The sequence below is a fragment of the Callithrix jacchus genome, chromosome 5 (assembly GCF_049354715.1).
Source record: "Callithrix jacchus isolate 240 chromosome 5, calJac240_pri, whole genome shotgun sequence".
Taxonomy (NCBI): domain Eukaryota; kingdom Metazoa; phylum Chordata; class Mammalia; order Primates; family Cebidae; genus Callithrix; species Callithrix jacchus.
Window position 1 is genome coordinate 39,304,410 of NC_133506.1, and position 15,211 is coordinate 39,319,620.

Here is a 15,211-nt window from a genome sequence, read left to right on the forward strand (position 1 = left end):
CTTTGCAGTCCACAAGCTAGCTTCTGCTTCCTGCAGAATCACTGTCCTGCTCCCTCCTAAACCTCCTTTCCCACTGACCAAGCTATTGTGCCTCTTAATTTTACATTCAGACCCCTTTGTCTGGAATGTTTCTTTTACCCTTTGGACTCCTGTTTATAATTGCAGGTGTGGTCACGATATCCACGGCTTTCCAGAAGCCTTCTCTGATTGCCCCCTCAGTCCACCTGCAACTATCTGAGCCAGGAACCCCTTCCCTGTGCCCACTTCTGTCATTGTCCTCCCCATCAGTGCTGTGATACCCTGGGAGGACATCACCCACGATGATGTATGTTTCTCACAGGGGCTGCAAGGCCAGACAGCACAGAAATACTAATTTAGGCAGGAAATGCAAAGACCTCCCTGCAAATGAAGGGCCTGCAGACGTAGACAGACTGGAGTAGGATCCTCAGACTGTGGTTTGATTTGGCTGTGTCACCTTGGACAAGCCACCTAGCCTCTCTGAGCTTGGAGGGTCATGCGGATTGACAAGATGACATGCATAACAAATGTTGTCCTCTTTCCCACTTCTTTGGGATAGGAAGTGTTCCCAAAGACATTTGGAATGTTTGAATAACCCCTCACTTTTGCTCTGAGCAGAGCAAACTCAACAACGTACAGAGGAGCCCACCACAGAACCCCAAACGGGGGCAAAAATAGCAGCCATCGGGGCAACCTGAGATGCAGAAGCCACAGGAGGAAGCCGCAGGCCAAGCGGATGTCAGCTGCTCTGAGGCCCCGCTGAGGTTTCTCGGATGTGCCTGGCTATGCAGCCCTCACGCCTGTGCTCGCTGGCTCCTCAACCACAGCATCAGATAAGGCAGTGGAAAAAGTGCTGGCTTCCTCTCTCTGGGGAGGGGTAATCTCAGTGCCATCTGTGGGGCACACTCCATCCCTAGTTGCCTCTCTGGCCTCCCCTCCCCCCGCTTGCTCTGTTTGTCTTTACTGGTCTCTTTGCTGACCGGGTCACACCTGCCGGTGACCCCCATCTTAGGGCCTGTACATGCTCTCCCCAGCACATCTGCTTGGCCCATTCCCTTGCTTCCTTCCAGTCTTTGCTCCACTGTTATCTCCTCAATGAGGCCCACCTTGACTGCTCTGTTTAAACTTGCATACCCTCCATCTCAATGTCCCCGATACCCCTCACCTGCTCAACTCTGTTCTTTCCACATACCGTGTAAGTCACTTATTGATTATGTGTGTTGCACTCTGTCTCCAGAGGTCTTTGCTGTCTCCCAGGAGCCCAGAATAGTGCCTGGCACAAATAGGATGCACAGCAAGCATTCTTTTGGCATATGGATGCATGAGTGCATGAGTAAGAACCAGCCCAGCAATCGGTTCAGACTAGATTTTGGGGTGAGGGGGATTTGTTTCAGGGCTCCAGGACCCAGGGATGAGCTCACATTGTCATTGAGGCTTTTGGCCTCAGGATTCACCTGCACTGGCCAGAAGCTGCTGCTGAAGTTCGGGACGACAGCTGTCTGGGGCCAGAGAAGGGTCTGGAAGCCTGTGTTCCTTTCAGGAGGACCCTTCCAGTAGTTAAGAGTTTGGCTTTAGAACCGCATTGTGGTAGGTTTGAATCCCAGCTCCACCACTTCCTAGGTACATAGCCTTCACCTCCACCTCTCTGTATTTGAGTTTTCTGCCTTTAAAATAGAGTAGATGATGCTGACCTTGCTTGAGTGGTGATTATGAGGGTTACATGCGATGTAGGTAGAGTGCCTGGCTCATAGTAGGTGATCAGCAAATGATCATTGCTATTAAACTCATTATTATGTTTTTTTTTTTTTTTTTCAGAGAAAGGGTCTTGCTCTGTCACCCAGGTTGGAGTGCAGTGGCGTGATAATAGCTCTGTAGCATTAAACTCCTGAGCTCAAACAATCCTCCCATCTTAGCCTCATGAGTAGCTAGGACTACAGGTGCACACCACCATGGCTGGCTAATTAAAAAATATATATATATCTACACACACACACACACACACACACACACACACACACACACACACACATTTTAGAGACGGGGCCTTGCTATGCTGCCCAGCCTGGTGCCAAACTCCTGGTCTCCAGCTGTCTTCTCTCCCTGGCCTCCCGAAGTTCTGGGACTATACCTGGCCTAAATTTAACAGAGCATGTTAGGGTTATGTTGCAGTAACAACCCCTTAGATCTCAGTTGTTTATCACAAGAAAGGCTTATTTTGGCTCTTACTACACGTTCCATGACAATCGGCAGAGAAGTAGGGCTTGGGCTCTGCGCCATGGATCACTCAGGGCTGTAGGATGGTCAGGTCTTGACCATCTGGAACCTCTCTGCTCCTCTAGAGCGAGCCTGCAGATCTCAGGTTGACTTTTCTATACTTCCACCCGGAGAAGACCTGTGTTGTTTCTGCTCATAACTCATTGGCCTAATCTAGACACACGGTTCCAATAAATGGCAAGGGGAGCCGAGGTGTAGCATCCTACGTGCCAGGGAGGAGAGGAGAGCCGGATATTGGAGAGCAGTAGTAAAGTCGACCGCAGCATGCACTTCATTCTCTGCCCTCTCCAGACATCTAGAGAAACTGAGACACATTTCGACAGTATTCTCATGGGACTCACTGTGGGTGGTTGAATAATGACCCCTAAATATAGCCAGGTCCTAATCTTTGAAACCCATGCATGTGACCTTAAATGGCAAATGGGGCTTTGCCAATGTGGTTAAGGGTCTTGGGAGGGGCCAAGTATCCTGGGTTATCTGGGTGGGCCCTGGAGAATCACAATGGTCCTTATAAATGAGGAGGGGGTACAGAATCAGGAGAAGGCAATGTGAGGATGGAAGCAGAGGCTGGAGAGATGTGCCATGAAGATGGGGGAAGGGGCCACAAACCAAGGAACATCAGCAGCCACTCGACGCTGGGAATGGCAAGGAAATGGGTTTTCTCCTAGAGCCTCCAGCTCAACCAGCCCTGATGACGCCTTGGTTTTAGCCCGTGAGACTGATTTCAGACTTCTGGCTTTCCAGAACTGTAAGGAAAAGTTTGTGTTGTTTTCAGCCACCGTTTATGGTGACTTGTGGCAGCAGACCTAGGAAACTAACATATCGCCTTCAATCAGAAAATCATTTGAAACCCACTGCATAGAAGCCGCCTGTCTGCTCAGACAGAACCGACCCCTCCCTCCTGTTTCTTGTGGCGCCCCTTGCACCTGTCTGTCATCATGTTCATGCATAGGCAGGGGTGTCTCTTAACAGTCCTTCCACTCCCAGCCCCCATGCTCCAACATGCACACGTACACACACCCTCAGCTACTCTTTGAGCCTCTTGTTGCTCGGGCTGATTGGGGTTGGTGTGCATCCATGCCGTAGGAACGTAGGGCAGGCTGCTGGCAAGGTCAACATAAAGAACTTGTCTCTAGGCAAAGGACCCTGGAATGAGCCAGGAGTGGCTCAGTTGGCGGGAGAGTACAGGCCTTGTGGAAGATGGTGGGAAGGTGAAGGATGGGCTGGAGAAATCAGCAGGGACCAGGTCAACCAGGACCTTGGGACCAAGAAAAAGAGGTGGATCTTCGTTTTGAGAACAGAGGGGGGCCTTAGAAGGGTTTTGAGCAGGGGAGTGACTATGGATGACTCATGACTGGGTTCTCCTGGTTTGTGACTAGGTTAGAAGATTGCCTTTGTCTTCCCATCTTCTGGAAGTCAACTTTATGCCAGACACTCCTGAGCTATGCTTTTCATAGGATTTCTCATGCTCCCATTTTATAGATGAGAAAACTGAGACTCAAGGAATGGAACCTCATGGAATCCGTCTACCACATGGCTAGCTGAGTCATCTTTTAAACTATAAATTAAAGCATGTTGCTCCCCTACAAGATCTCCCCAAGGGCTTCCCATTTGGGATAAAATCTGAGTGCCCTAGGACTCCACATCGTGTCCTCGCACCGCCCCTCTGACTACTGTGTCCAGCGCGTTATTCCCCCTGCACGTGAGAGCGTCTACTCGCAGACCTCAGGGACTTTGCTGCATTGCTTCTCCCTCTGCCTTAAAGGCTCCCACCCACTACTTATTGCCCGACGGCCTCCTCTCCCTTCAGGGCTCCCTCAGTTAAATTCCTGCCTCTGCAGAGACCCTCTGTCTCTGCACTTCCTGTGTTTGCTGCACAGCACTTAGCACAATATGTGACCACATTTGTGTGTTTGCTTGTTGGTTGCCTGCCTCCTGCGGTGGACTCTGAGGCTTGCAGGGGCTGGGACCGTGTCTACCTTGCTCTTCGTGTGTCCTTGCCCCCAGGATGGGACCTGGCATGAAGGGGTTACCCAGCGAGCCTCTGCGGAAGGATGAAGGATGGGTCCTGGGTACAGAGGATGCAGGGAGCTCTGGACCTTTGAGGATGGCTGGATGCTGCTGGACCTGCCTCAGGACAGACGTCCTGCAGGGGCCAGCTGAGGAGGAGCGCCAGTGGTTTCTCTGGGCACCTGACCAGCCCCATACCTGTTGCACCTGGCTTTGACCCCCTCCCTGTGCTGGCCACATTCCCTGTAACGTTAAACGCTCTGCCTGCCATTTCAGCCTCCAGGAGGATCCACGAGGGTCTAGGCAACGACGTCAGACCTGGGTTTGGATCCCAGCTCAGCCACGTAACCGCTATGAGACCTGGCATGGTTTCCTTTAACTTTCTGAGCCTTAGTTTCCTCCTCTGTAAAATGGGCATGCAGAGGGACAGTCTCCTTGCACATGAGTCCTGGTGCTTGATTCAGCTTGAAACTGCCTTATCTGCAATCCAAAAAGCCCTGCAGCGGAAAGTTGTTTTGTCAATATGCTGCAAACCTGTTTGGCCCCACAGTCTGACCTGAGCTGACACGAGGCTGTTCGGAATCTGTACTTACCCGGCTTGTGTGAATATTCATATGTTCCACTGCAGGTGCTGCCTGAGGCTCCACTGAAGCTATGGCAGAATTTGCAGAATTTGCACTTTATTACTTTTCTGAAATTCGAACAAAATCTGAAACAGAACGAGTTCTGGCTGAGAGCTGTGGGTCTGTGTATGTGAGCTGCTGCTGAAAACCCTCCTGGGGCACAGGATGGCCCATGGGGGCCTCTGGCAGCCATCGCAGAGCCAGAAACCCCTTGTTTCCTCCTGGCTGGCTTCTGGTTTCCTGGCAGCCAGTGTATTCGTAGCCACCTGGGGTTAAATTAGGTTTTGCTGGTTCAGGGGCAGAGGTTAAAGCTTGGGGCAGAGTGAGTCCAGGTACTCACACATTTCTGATGTGAATTTAAAAGGAGAATTTAAAAAAAATGAATCATCAGAAGAAAGAAATCAGAAGGAAGTGTGTGACCAAGGAGAGGAAATTAGGGTTTTTGAACTGCATGAGTCACCCCCTTTCTTACTCCTGGGTGATCCCTTGCCCTTGGCAATTTTTGCTCATCTCTGACACTCTCCAGGCCGTATTCTACACAACACACTGGGGCTGTTGTGATTTTATTCTGGCTCCAAACCTGCCTCTCATTCTAGCCATCAGTATGAATTTCCATTTTTGAATCCCTGACATGCCGTTTTACTTATTATTGTTTTAGCCTGTGTTTCTGCCCTGCCCAAGTCCTGCTCAGACTCCTGTTTCTCCATCTTAGCACCTGCAACCCTTTCTCCACCCAGAAGCCAGAGGCTAGTTTCTGAAGGCAGCTCCCGTTCAGGGTTTCAGTCTCACCTCCCCAGTGTGGCTCGGAAGCTCCGTTGTAATAAGGCCCTGCTTGCCTGTCTCTCTTATTTTGCAGTGCCTTCCTACTCCATGAGTGGGCCCTTCCCTCCCCTTGGTGAATGCTGTTCCCACTGGCCTGTGCCCTCACCTAGCTGGTTCTGTGTATGCTGTGGGTAGATCTGCCTAGAAGCCACCTCTTCCTTGAAGTCTTTTTACAAGGCCCTTGTGTAGGCCCCACGAACCTGGCTTCCTTTGTACTTATCACCCACCCATGTCCTGATTCCTGGTCCTGTCCCCCTCACTAGACCATGAGCTCCATGACAAAGACTGTGTGCTCACCGGGTGCAGTGGCTCATGCCTGTAATCAATCCTAGCACTTTGGGAGGCTGAGGTGGGCAGATCACCTGAGGTCAGGAGTTCGAGACCAGCCTGGCCAACATGATGAAACCCTGGTCTGTACTAAAAATATAAAAATTAGCTGGGCGTGGTGACGCACGCCTGGAATTCCAGCTACTTGGGAAGCTGGGCAGGAGAATTGCTTGAACCCTGGAGGCGGAGATTGCAGTGAGCTGAGATCCCAGTGTGGGTAAGAGTAAGGGTATATCTCCAAAAAAAAAGACTGTGTGTCCTATATATCACTATACCATCCCCAGCACATAGAGTAAAAGGCTGTTTTGAGCAAGACTGTTTTAAGCCCCCAGGTCCTTGTCCCCTGACTCTGGCTGGCTGGCTGAGTGGCTGCCATATTGCTTTCCATTAAGCTGGAACCCATTTCCCATGTCAGTAGTGGTGTGAAATATCCCAGTTGCATTGCAGTAAGTTTGTTTTATGTGCATTTCCCTACATGCCATTGAATCGGGTGTCCCTTTTTTCCCTTCCATATTTGTTTCTTAAGATACCACCTCTTGTGTGACTTTTGTTTGAATCCCATGTCTTTTTGTCTGTCGGCATCTTGCTTTCTGTTTAATTTGACTGAGCCATTTCTACCTTGTATATATTAACTGTCTTATAGTTGGTGCTGATATTTTCTTAGCCTGATGTCCTTTTCATTTTGGTTTTATTATGTTTTCTTCCACAGAAGATATTAATGCATATATATTTGAATCTGTCAATCTCTCTTCCTCTGTGATTGCTTCGAGGGCTGAGGATGTTATCCTGCCTCCACAGATCTGATAAACATTCTGTTCTGTTTTCTGATTGTTTCCCTGTAACATGACTTTTTATGCTTAACTCTTTAATCTGTTTGGAGTGCATTTTGGTGGGTGTCTTGCAGTGGCTATCTAGTTCAATGTTCCTAATAGGGACGGGATAACCCTCTTGTCCCCATTCTGTTTATTAAATAATTGGACCTTGTCTTTTTGTTTGCAAAAGGGGAGACAAAATAGAGTAGCTGTTATTAGCGTGAGCTGTAGCAGAGTTACGGTTTTGGCTTTGCCACTTTCTGTGTGATCCATGAGCATGTTGCTTAAATTGAGCTTGTTTTTTCCTCTGTAAAACAGGATGATGATATCTCCCTCCTAGGATCGCTGCAAAGACTGAGCAGAAGATAGTGTGTAAAGCATATCACGTTACCTGCATAAAGTAAATGCCCTCCTTAATCTTGATATGTTTCCATGCCTAGTTGGGTCTAACATTGTACTTTTCCCTTCTGTTTCATTGATTTCGAATTCTTGTTTTGTTACTGCTTTAATTGTGGCTTCATGGAATGTTTTACTCTCTGGTCAGATTGGGCATCCTTCCGTTACTCTCTTTAAGAATATTGCTTTAAACACGCACCTGTTTTTTTTAGTGGATGTTGATTTTTCTCTCTCCCATTCTGTACTGGAGCCCACCTCAGTGACTTGTAGATACCCGTCCTCCCCCTCCCCCAGCACACACACCAGATTTCCCCACACCTGGCTGCCTAACCTTTGCTTACTTGGGACCCACTACCTGACAGGCACGTACCAACTGCTCTCACCTAGTCTTTCTCCACCTTAGTGCTTTATCACCCTGGGCGTTGCCATGCAGGTACCCATTTTCCCTGTGGACCTGAGCTTCCCTGGGAATTGGTTCTAGGTCCCTAGTGCCCCTCTGTACCTGGCATGTGGCCAGGTACATTGTAGGCACTGAGGTCAGGGCTTGGGACAGACAGTATGCTTGGGCCTTGACAGTAACTGAGCTAAATCTGGCTGCCTCTGGAGGTGCAGGCTCGGGGGACCCAACAATGTGGCAGTTTAATGGTGGGCTATCAGCCCTGGCCTTGGTTTCCCTAGTGGGATTTTGAGAAGCCCGAGGGTTAAAGCTCTCCCAGCCCCAAGGTCTCATTATTTATCTTAAACAGAGTTTAAGATAAATAAACTGCCTTGGAGTGTGCCTTGGGGTGCAGTTTTCTCTCTGTTTTCTGGGAGAGAAAAGGCCTACTTAGGACAGAGCCCCCCTGCCCCCCACCACTCCTGGGTCTCCAGGAGAGAGCTTAGATCTGGGTCAGAGGGGTTCACTAGTCAAGAACAGAGGGGTGGCTCTCTGCCTGGGAAGGCAGCTGGGATGAAAGGGGGAGCTAGCTTTTCTCTGCACACTGCTAGGTAGCATGCAAAACCCTGCCTGTCCCATTCCTGTTCTCCATGGGAGGAATCTGAGGACGAGAGAGGTGAGATTCCTCCCCACTGCCATGCAGCAGCTTAACGCAGAGCCTGGACTTGAACCTAGATCTGCCTGCTTCCAGAGCTGTGCTACAGCAGCGTTCTTCCAGCTCCCAGCCCAAAGGCCGACGTTGAGACAGCGCTTAAAAATATATCAACAGTGTTTACAAATACCATTTCCTGTGTTATCTGGTACTGTCAGAAGGAAGTGAACCTGGCACTTTGTCTGTGTTAGGTTTTGGGGTTAGAGGCATAAATGCCAAGTTCAGATGACCTAGAAAAACCTTTCTAGGTCAAATTACAATTTCAAAGATGTCTTTTCTTCTTCTTTATGAACTGCTCCACGATCGAACGCTGTCGTTGACATATTTCCCTTCCGACAATACAGGCCCTTTGTGGCATGATTGAGGGCTTGTTTTGTAGTGCTGGGGAGAAAATATCTTCCACATCATCTGCTGCTCATTGTCTCACTCACACGCGTTCCCCCCACACCGCAGTGCCACCCGACGTACGCTCATGCGGTTTTTAGTTAATTGTCTTTGGCAAGAATCAGTTTTGGGACTTGTTCCCAACCGCTTGGATGATAGATAATTGTCAAGTACAAATATTGGCAGCACAGGGCAACCTGAGGCTCTAGACTGCTGACCGCAGCACAGCCTCTGGGGAGAGCCAGGAGCCAGGAGCTGGGCAGTGCCATGTTTTGGGAGGTAACAGGGCAAGACCTGGCAGCAGCACAGCCTCCTCTTAGAATGTAAGCTCTGGAGTTGAAGTTCCTGGGTTTGAATCCTCACTCCACCCCTTCCTAACTGTGTGGCCTGGGGCAAGCTACAGAAACTCCCTTGACCTCAGTCTCCTTATCTGTAAAATGGGAGCCTCAGTAACTTACCTCCTGGGATTGTTATGTCCTGGGATTGTCATGAGGATTACGGGAGTGGATGCTTATCATTCAGTTAAGAGTACCTGGCTCATCTCAGTGCGATATAACCATTGCACCGAGTTTGTTCTAATGAATAAATGATCGTAGCTGTAGTGGATGCTGTCTTGTGTCACCAGGGTCCCTCCTTGGTTCCAGCCACACATTCTGTCAGCTGCTTAAGAGTGTTGGCTACTGCTTTGCCCGGGATGCCCTGGGCATCCCGGATGTGATGGCCAGTCTGTGTGGGGATACATGGCGCTTAGCTCCCTGCTCAAATTGAGACACCTCTGTTGGGCCATCCAAGCTCCAGAGCTCCCCTTAGGAAGGCGGAGGCCTCCGTTGTGACTGCATCACAGTTTGGCTTGTCCCTCTGGCCTGTCCTGCTCCCCCACTCCCCTATAGCACTTCCCAGTACATTTCCTGGCTGTAGATTTCAGCCTCAGAGTCTGTGCCAGGGAACGTGCTCTGAAACAACAGGTGGCCATCCAGACGCGAACAGAATCTGATTGCCATTTTAAAGCACATGCTGATTTCTCTTGGTTGTATTTTTGTAAGCTTTTTGAGGAGTGGCCTTGGGTTCTCCACTACCCCTGTCTCCCAGCCTCTGTGTATGCACCATTTGGGCACCATCGGTGTGTCTTGGTCACTTCCATGGCTCCTGGAGGATCCTCCTGCTCTTTAGGTGGGAAGAAGGTGGCCTAGCTCCTGGGCAGACCATAAAACTTAAAACTGATGGAATGGCCCAGGGGCCAGAGAGCATCCCCTGTTCAACCCTTCCAGGTACAAATGAGGAAACTGAAGCCTAGAAAGGGGAAGGCCTTTTTCCAAGAACACATGGTGAGCGATGCCTTTCTTTTCAATCTTTGAAGGTGATGGTGTTTCGGGATGTAGTGAACAGGCAGGTCTTAGGAGTCAGACATGTGGCTGTCGTGATGTTGTGGCATGTATTAGGGTCTGACACATGTTTTACGGGGTGCCTCCACAGCAGAGGGATGGCCAGACCAGCCCAGGAGTAAGTATCAGCAGTGGCTTCTGGGAGGGGACAGCATGGGAGTTGAATGGGCATGAATGGTGTGGAAGAGAGAAAGCAGGGAGTTTCAGGTAGAGACATGGCCGCTGCAGAGGCCTGGATGAGGTGTGCAGGAGAGTCTGGTCTGGGCAGGGAGCTTGGAAGGGCAGAAGAGGGGATGGGCACATGATGGGTGGGAGGCAGCCTGGACCATTGGGCTGGCAGGTGGCAGATGCTCAAGTGAATGCTGTGGCCAAGAGTTAAAACTTTTCCCAACTGGAGGGGATGGGACTTGATGAGTGACTTGGGAAGAGCCATGCAGAGTCCTTACTTGTCATGGTCCCCACAGCCCCTGCACTGCCTGAGCCAGCCGATGCTCAGTCCATGGTTGTGGAATGAATGAGTGAATGAATGAGGGAAGGGAAGACGGTGCTGAAGAAGAGGCCTCTGGCTGCACTGTGGCAGGTGGGTGGCAGCAGGGATGAGCCCACAGGCTCTGATGAAACTGGCTCTAGGTTGGGGGTTTTATCCTTCTGAGCTGAAACTGGGGGTCCCTCTCTTCCCTCTGCTCTGTCATGGGAGAGGTCTCTGGGCCCAGCTTTGATGCGACTCTGGGGACTTGGGGAGTGCAGGTGAGACCAGCTGGGAGCGTGCACGTTGGCATCTCCCACAGCAGGGGCCCAGGGAAAGGCCTTCAAGCCATGAGCCCAATCCGATGAGGCCCTGGCCCTGCCCCTTGGATGGCCTCATCTCACCACACCTTGACCCACTTCCCACCCCCACTCCCTCCAGCCCCAGGCAGTGTCTGCAGCCCTCTTTGAACCGTTCCCCCTCACAGCGCCAAATGAAAATGTTTGTTGAAAACAACATGTGCATAATTAAAGCTTAATGAGCGCTTGTCTGTTTGGAATGTGCAATTAGATTTATAATCGGGGATGGGAGAGAGCTCCAAATGGCTTTAAATGGAGCTGAGAGAGAGGGTAATTTTTGCCATAAATCTGCAGTAATGCAGACCGCGTGTGAGTACCAGGGAAGGAAGAAACAGGCCTGCCAGGCCTCCATGCCATGCTATGCCAGGCAGCTGCCCTGCCCATCAGGCCAGGCCCTCTGGGAAGCTGCAGCTGGTGAGTACACTGGGATGGGACTAATTGGTGGTCCTGGGGGCAGATCTGCTTTGGTTGGAGCTGGAGTTTCTGCCTACAGCCTATGAGAGCTGTGATCCAACCATCTGTGAGGGACTGAGGGCCTGGTGCTGAGTCCAGCTGCCCGGGTCCCCAGGATCCCAGGAGAGAGATTCCTGCATCATCACCATGCTCACCCCCAGCCTGCAAACTGGCTTCATGGCAGAGCCCTAGTCTGGGATGTGGCCCTCTGTTGTGTTCTCTGCTGTTTCCCAGTACCCAGAGCAGCACGTAGTAGGGCCTCGGTTAACGTTTGCAGTAGGGCCTCGGTTAACGTTTGCAGTAGGGCCTCGGTTAACGTTTGCAGTAGGGCCTCGGTTAACGTTTGCAGTAGGGCCTCGGTTAACGTTTGCAGTAGGGCCTCGGTTAACGTTTGCAGTAGGGCCTCAGTTAACATTTGTTGGATGAGTGAATGCCTTGTTACCAGACTCTTGCCTTCAACACGTCACTCTCCCTGCAAATCCCATTTCTCCCATATCTATCACAAAGAAATGGATTTGGCTATTGCTGATGTCAACTATTCTGTCTCTGGGGTTCTGGGTTAGGAGCAGGTAATGACTAGGACAGCGGCTAGGCCAGCACTACTCAGTAGAAATACAATGCAGGCCACATACGTGATTTTCAGTTTTCTAATAGCCACGTTCGAAAAAAGTGAAAAGAAACACGTGACATTAATGTTAATATGTTAGTTAACCCAGTATATCCAAAATGTTAATATTATTCCAACATGTCATCAATATAAAACCATTGACAAGGTATCTTGCACTCCTTTTCATTGCCATCGTCATCATTGCTGCTCTGAAGTGTCTGAGATTCAGCGTGGACTTCACACTGACCCACATCTCATTTTGGACTAGCCATGATTCAAGTGCTCAGAAGCCACATGTGGTGAGCGGCCACGATTCTGGATGGTGCGGTCTAGAAGGAGCATAGTTAGAGCCAAGAGGGAGGGGGCAGTGATTCCCACTTCCCAGAGGAGCCCAGGTGCCTGGCAGCCCTCATCTGTGGTGCTATAGTGACCACTGCCATTTTCACCCTACCCCTCCATGTCTTTTTTTTTTTTTTTTTTTTTCATGAATATACTTTAAGTTCTGGGGTACATGTGCAGATTTGTCACATAGTTATACATGCGCCATGGTGGCTTGCTGCATCTATCCCCCCATCATCTACATTAGGTATTTCTCCTAATGTTATCCCTCCCCAATCCCTCCACCCCCTGCTATCTCTCCCCTAGCCTCCCCCATGCCCCGACAGGCCCTGGTGTGTAACGTTCCCCTCCTTGTGTCCATTTGTTCTCATTGTTCAACAACCACTTATGAGTGAGAACATGCAGTGTTTGGCTTTCTGTTCTTGTGTCAGTTTGCTGAGAATGATGGTTTCCAGCTTCATCCATGTCCCTGCCAAGGACATGAACTCATGCTTTTTAATGGCTGCATAGTATTCCTTGGTATATAGGTGCCAGCAATCTCATTACTGGGTATATAGCCAAAGGATTATAAATCATTCAACCATAAAGACACATGCACACGTATGTTTCTTGGAGCACTGTTCACAATAGCAAAGACTTGGAACCAACCCAACTGCCCATCAAAGATAGCCTGGATAAAGAAAATGTGGCACATACACACCTCAATGTCTTTCATTGACTGAAACAGGTGGTGCCATCCAGGCCAACTGTTGTTGGCAGTGGGGACAAGGGTCCCATAGGGGCCCACCGCACTGGGCTCACTTACAAGGCACATTCCCAGCTCCTGTGGCAGGCTGTGTCCAAGGCATTGGCCCTGCCTCTGATAGTTAAGGCCCCAGGTCCATAGTCATGAGGTCACCTTCTCTGGTTCACGTGGCTTGGACACAGTGGGGGTGGGAAGCCAGGGCGTACTCTTGGGAGCCAGCAGCCTGGACTTCAGACTGAGCTCCAGTGTGTTCTGGCTGTGTGGCCTTAGGCAGATCCCCTACGCTTTCTGGGCCTCTGTTGTAGGGGAGGATTTTATCTGGATTTATCACCAGGCAGAATACGAATGTGCATTGTGCCTGGCAAAGCAGATGCGCCAATCAGGAGAAAAACATTTTTGCAGAAAGATTAATATCTGATATTTTGGGAACAAAGCATGAAAGTCATTGTTGGGAAAAATTGGCCCTCACAGTTGGACTTTCTTACAATGACTTTAATTTGCAAATTGTATTTCAAATTACATACAGTGGGCACAGGCATCAAGGGTCTTCTCCATGGTGAAGACCTCAGAGATTTACACAAAGCCCCACTCAGTTTCTTCATCTACAGAAGAGAGGTAGTTACAGCAGCTGGCAGCTTTCTTATGAGGATTCAATAATAAAATAAAGATAGGCAATGTTCTAAGCACTTTCCATATATTAATTTATTTAATCCAAATGACAGTCATACCCATTTTCCAGATGAGAAAACTGAGACACGGTAATGTAGTATTTTAAAAAAAACCCAACAGCTTGAAATCAACAAGCCCAGGATTTGAACCCTGGCACTTGGACCAGGGCCTGTGTTTGTATCCACTGTGCTATCTTGTTTCTCCAAGTGGTGATGGGCCTGGAGTTTGTGTACAGGGCCCGGGTCAGGCTGAGACTGAGGCTTCCTTGGCCATGTTCTATCCCTGTTCCTCTTCCATTTGTACTGGCCTCTCTGCCTGGACCCCTCCCGCAGCGTCTTCCTGACCCCCTGTGAGACTTCCACGTGAAACCGCACTCTCAGCGGGACATAGGCTGCAGCTGCAACCTCTCTTTAGAGACGTGTCTTATTTGTGCAGAATGAGCATTCTCATGGCCCGATGTGGGGCAGGTGGGAGCAGTGTATGCTGCTTTGATTGTTTCCTCTTTAGATCTCGGTGAGGCGCTTCTCTCAGTGCCTGTGACTGACTAGGCTGAGGGCTGTGCATCCCTGCTCTTTGATCTGTGTCTCTGTGTAAATGAGGGGGAGCAACAGTTTCTACAGAACAGCTACTGCTTGGTACCTGGGGTCAAGGCCAAGTTTGGACTTCCTGGGTGGCTTTGGACGGGCTCTCAATCACTCTGAGCCTCACCTTGCTCATTGCAACAGTGGGGCTGCTCATGGCAGCCTTGAGATTTCTAGGGGGTTCCGATGAGATGGCTGGGCACAACTCTGGGTTGAGGGCTGGTATACAGTAGGTGCTCTTTGGCCAGTGCTCGCAGCAGCTTTGGATGTCATATTCCCTGCTCCTTCCCGGGTCACCTCCTGTGCTTCCTACATCATGGAGCCTCCAAGTCACTTTTTCAGGATGCTTCTCTTGAAAGACCCTCTGCCTTGCTTCTGCTCCACTTGGCCAACCTTATCCTGGCCCTTGTAACATATGTCAAAGAAGAGGGCATCATTCAACATCAGAAGCAAGAAGCTGAATTCTTTGGTATACTTTGCAGAGGTAGTCTCCCCAAATCAAGCAAGAGCTGATCTGTGGAGGGATCGGGGAAGCATAGAGTCCTGGGATAGGAGGACTTTCAGAGCAGGAGGTTCCGAGATCGGCTGGCTGTCTCCATGGTGGACATGTGGCTATTGGGAATAAGACTGTTATTGACTGTTTGACTTTCAGAGGTGGGCTGTAAAGCTCTCCATGACCAATGAGGATGAGCTTTAAGCTGGTATTGTTTGCAGCTTGGGACTGAGGTCAAAGAATGTCTTTTCCTTTGTAGATTTGGGGAATAGGAAGGTTTTGTTCTCCCTCTGTAGCTGTCATCTTCTCCCAAGGACTAGAGGTTCCTTGAAGTGAGGGGCTGTGTCATCATTCTGGCACGCC

The 15,211-nt window shown here is 49.9% G+C and overlaps 1 protein-coding gene across 7 annotated transcripts in view; it reads left to right on the forward strand.

Moving 5' to 3' along the window:
- The window catches only part of TOX2 (TOX high mobility group box family member 2), a 162,837-nt gene that overhangs the window by 35,319 nt on the left and 112,307 nt on the right, over nt 1-15,211 (forward strand). The window contains exon 1 of one of the 7 annotated variants that reach the window (XM_035298663.3): nt 11,241-11,375. The exons of the other annotated variants lie outside the window; for them this stretch is intronic. Within the exon in view, the coding sequence (XP_035154554.1) occupies nt 11,322-11,375 (54 nt within the window). The 5' untranslated portion in view covers nt 11,241-11,321. Of the gene's footprint in view, nt 1-11,240; nt 11,376-15,211 lie in introns of those variants that run through there. 7 annotated transcript variants of the gene reach the window in all.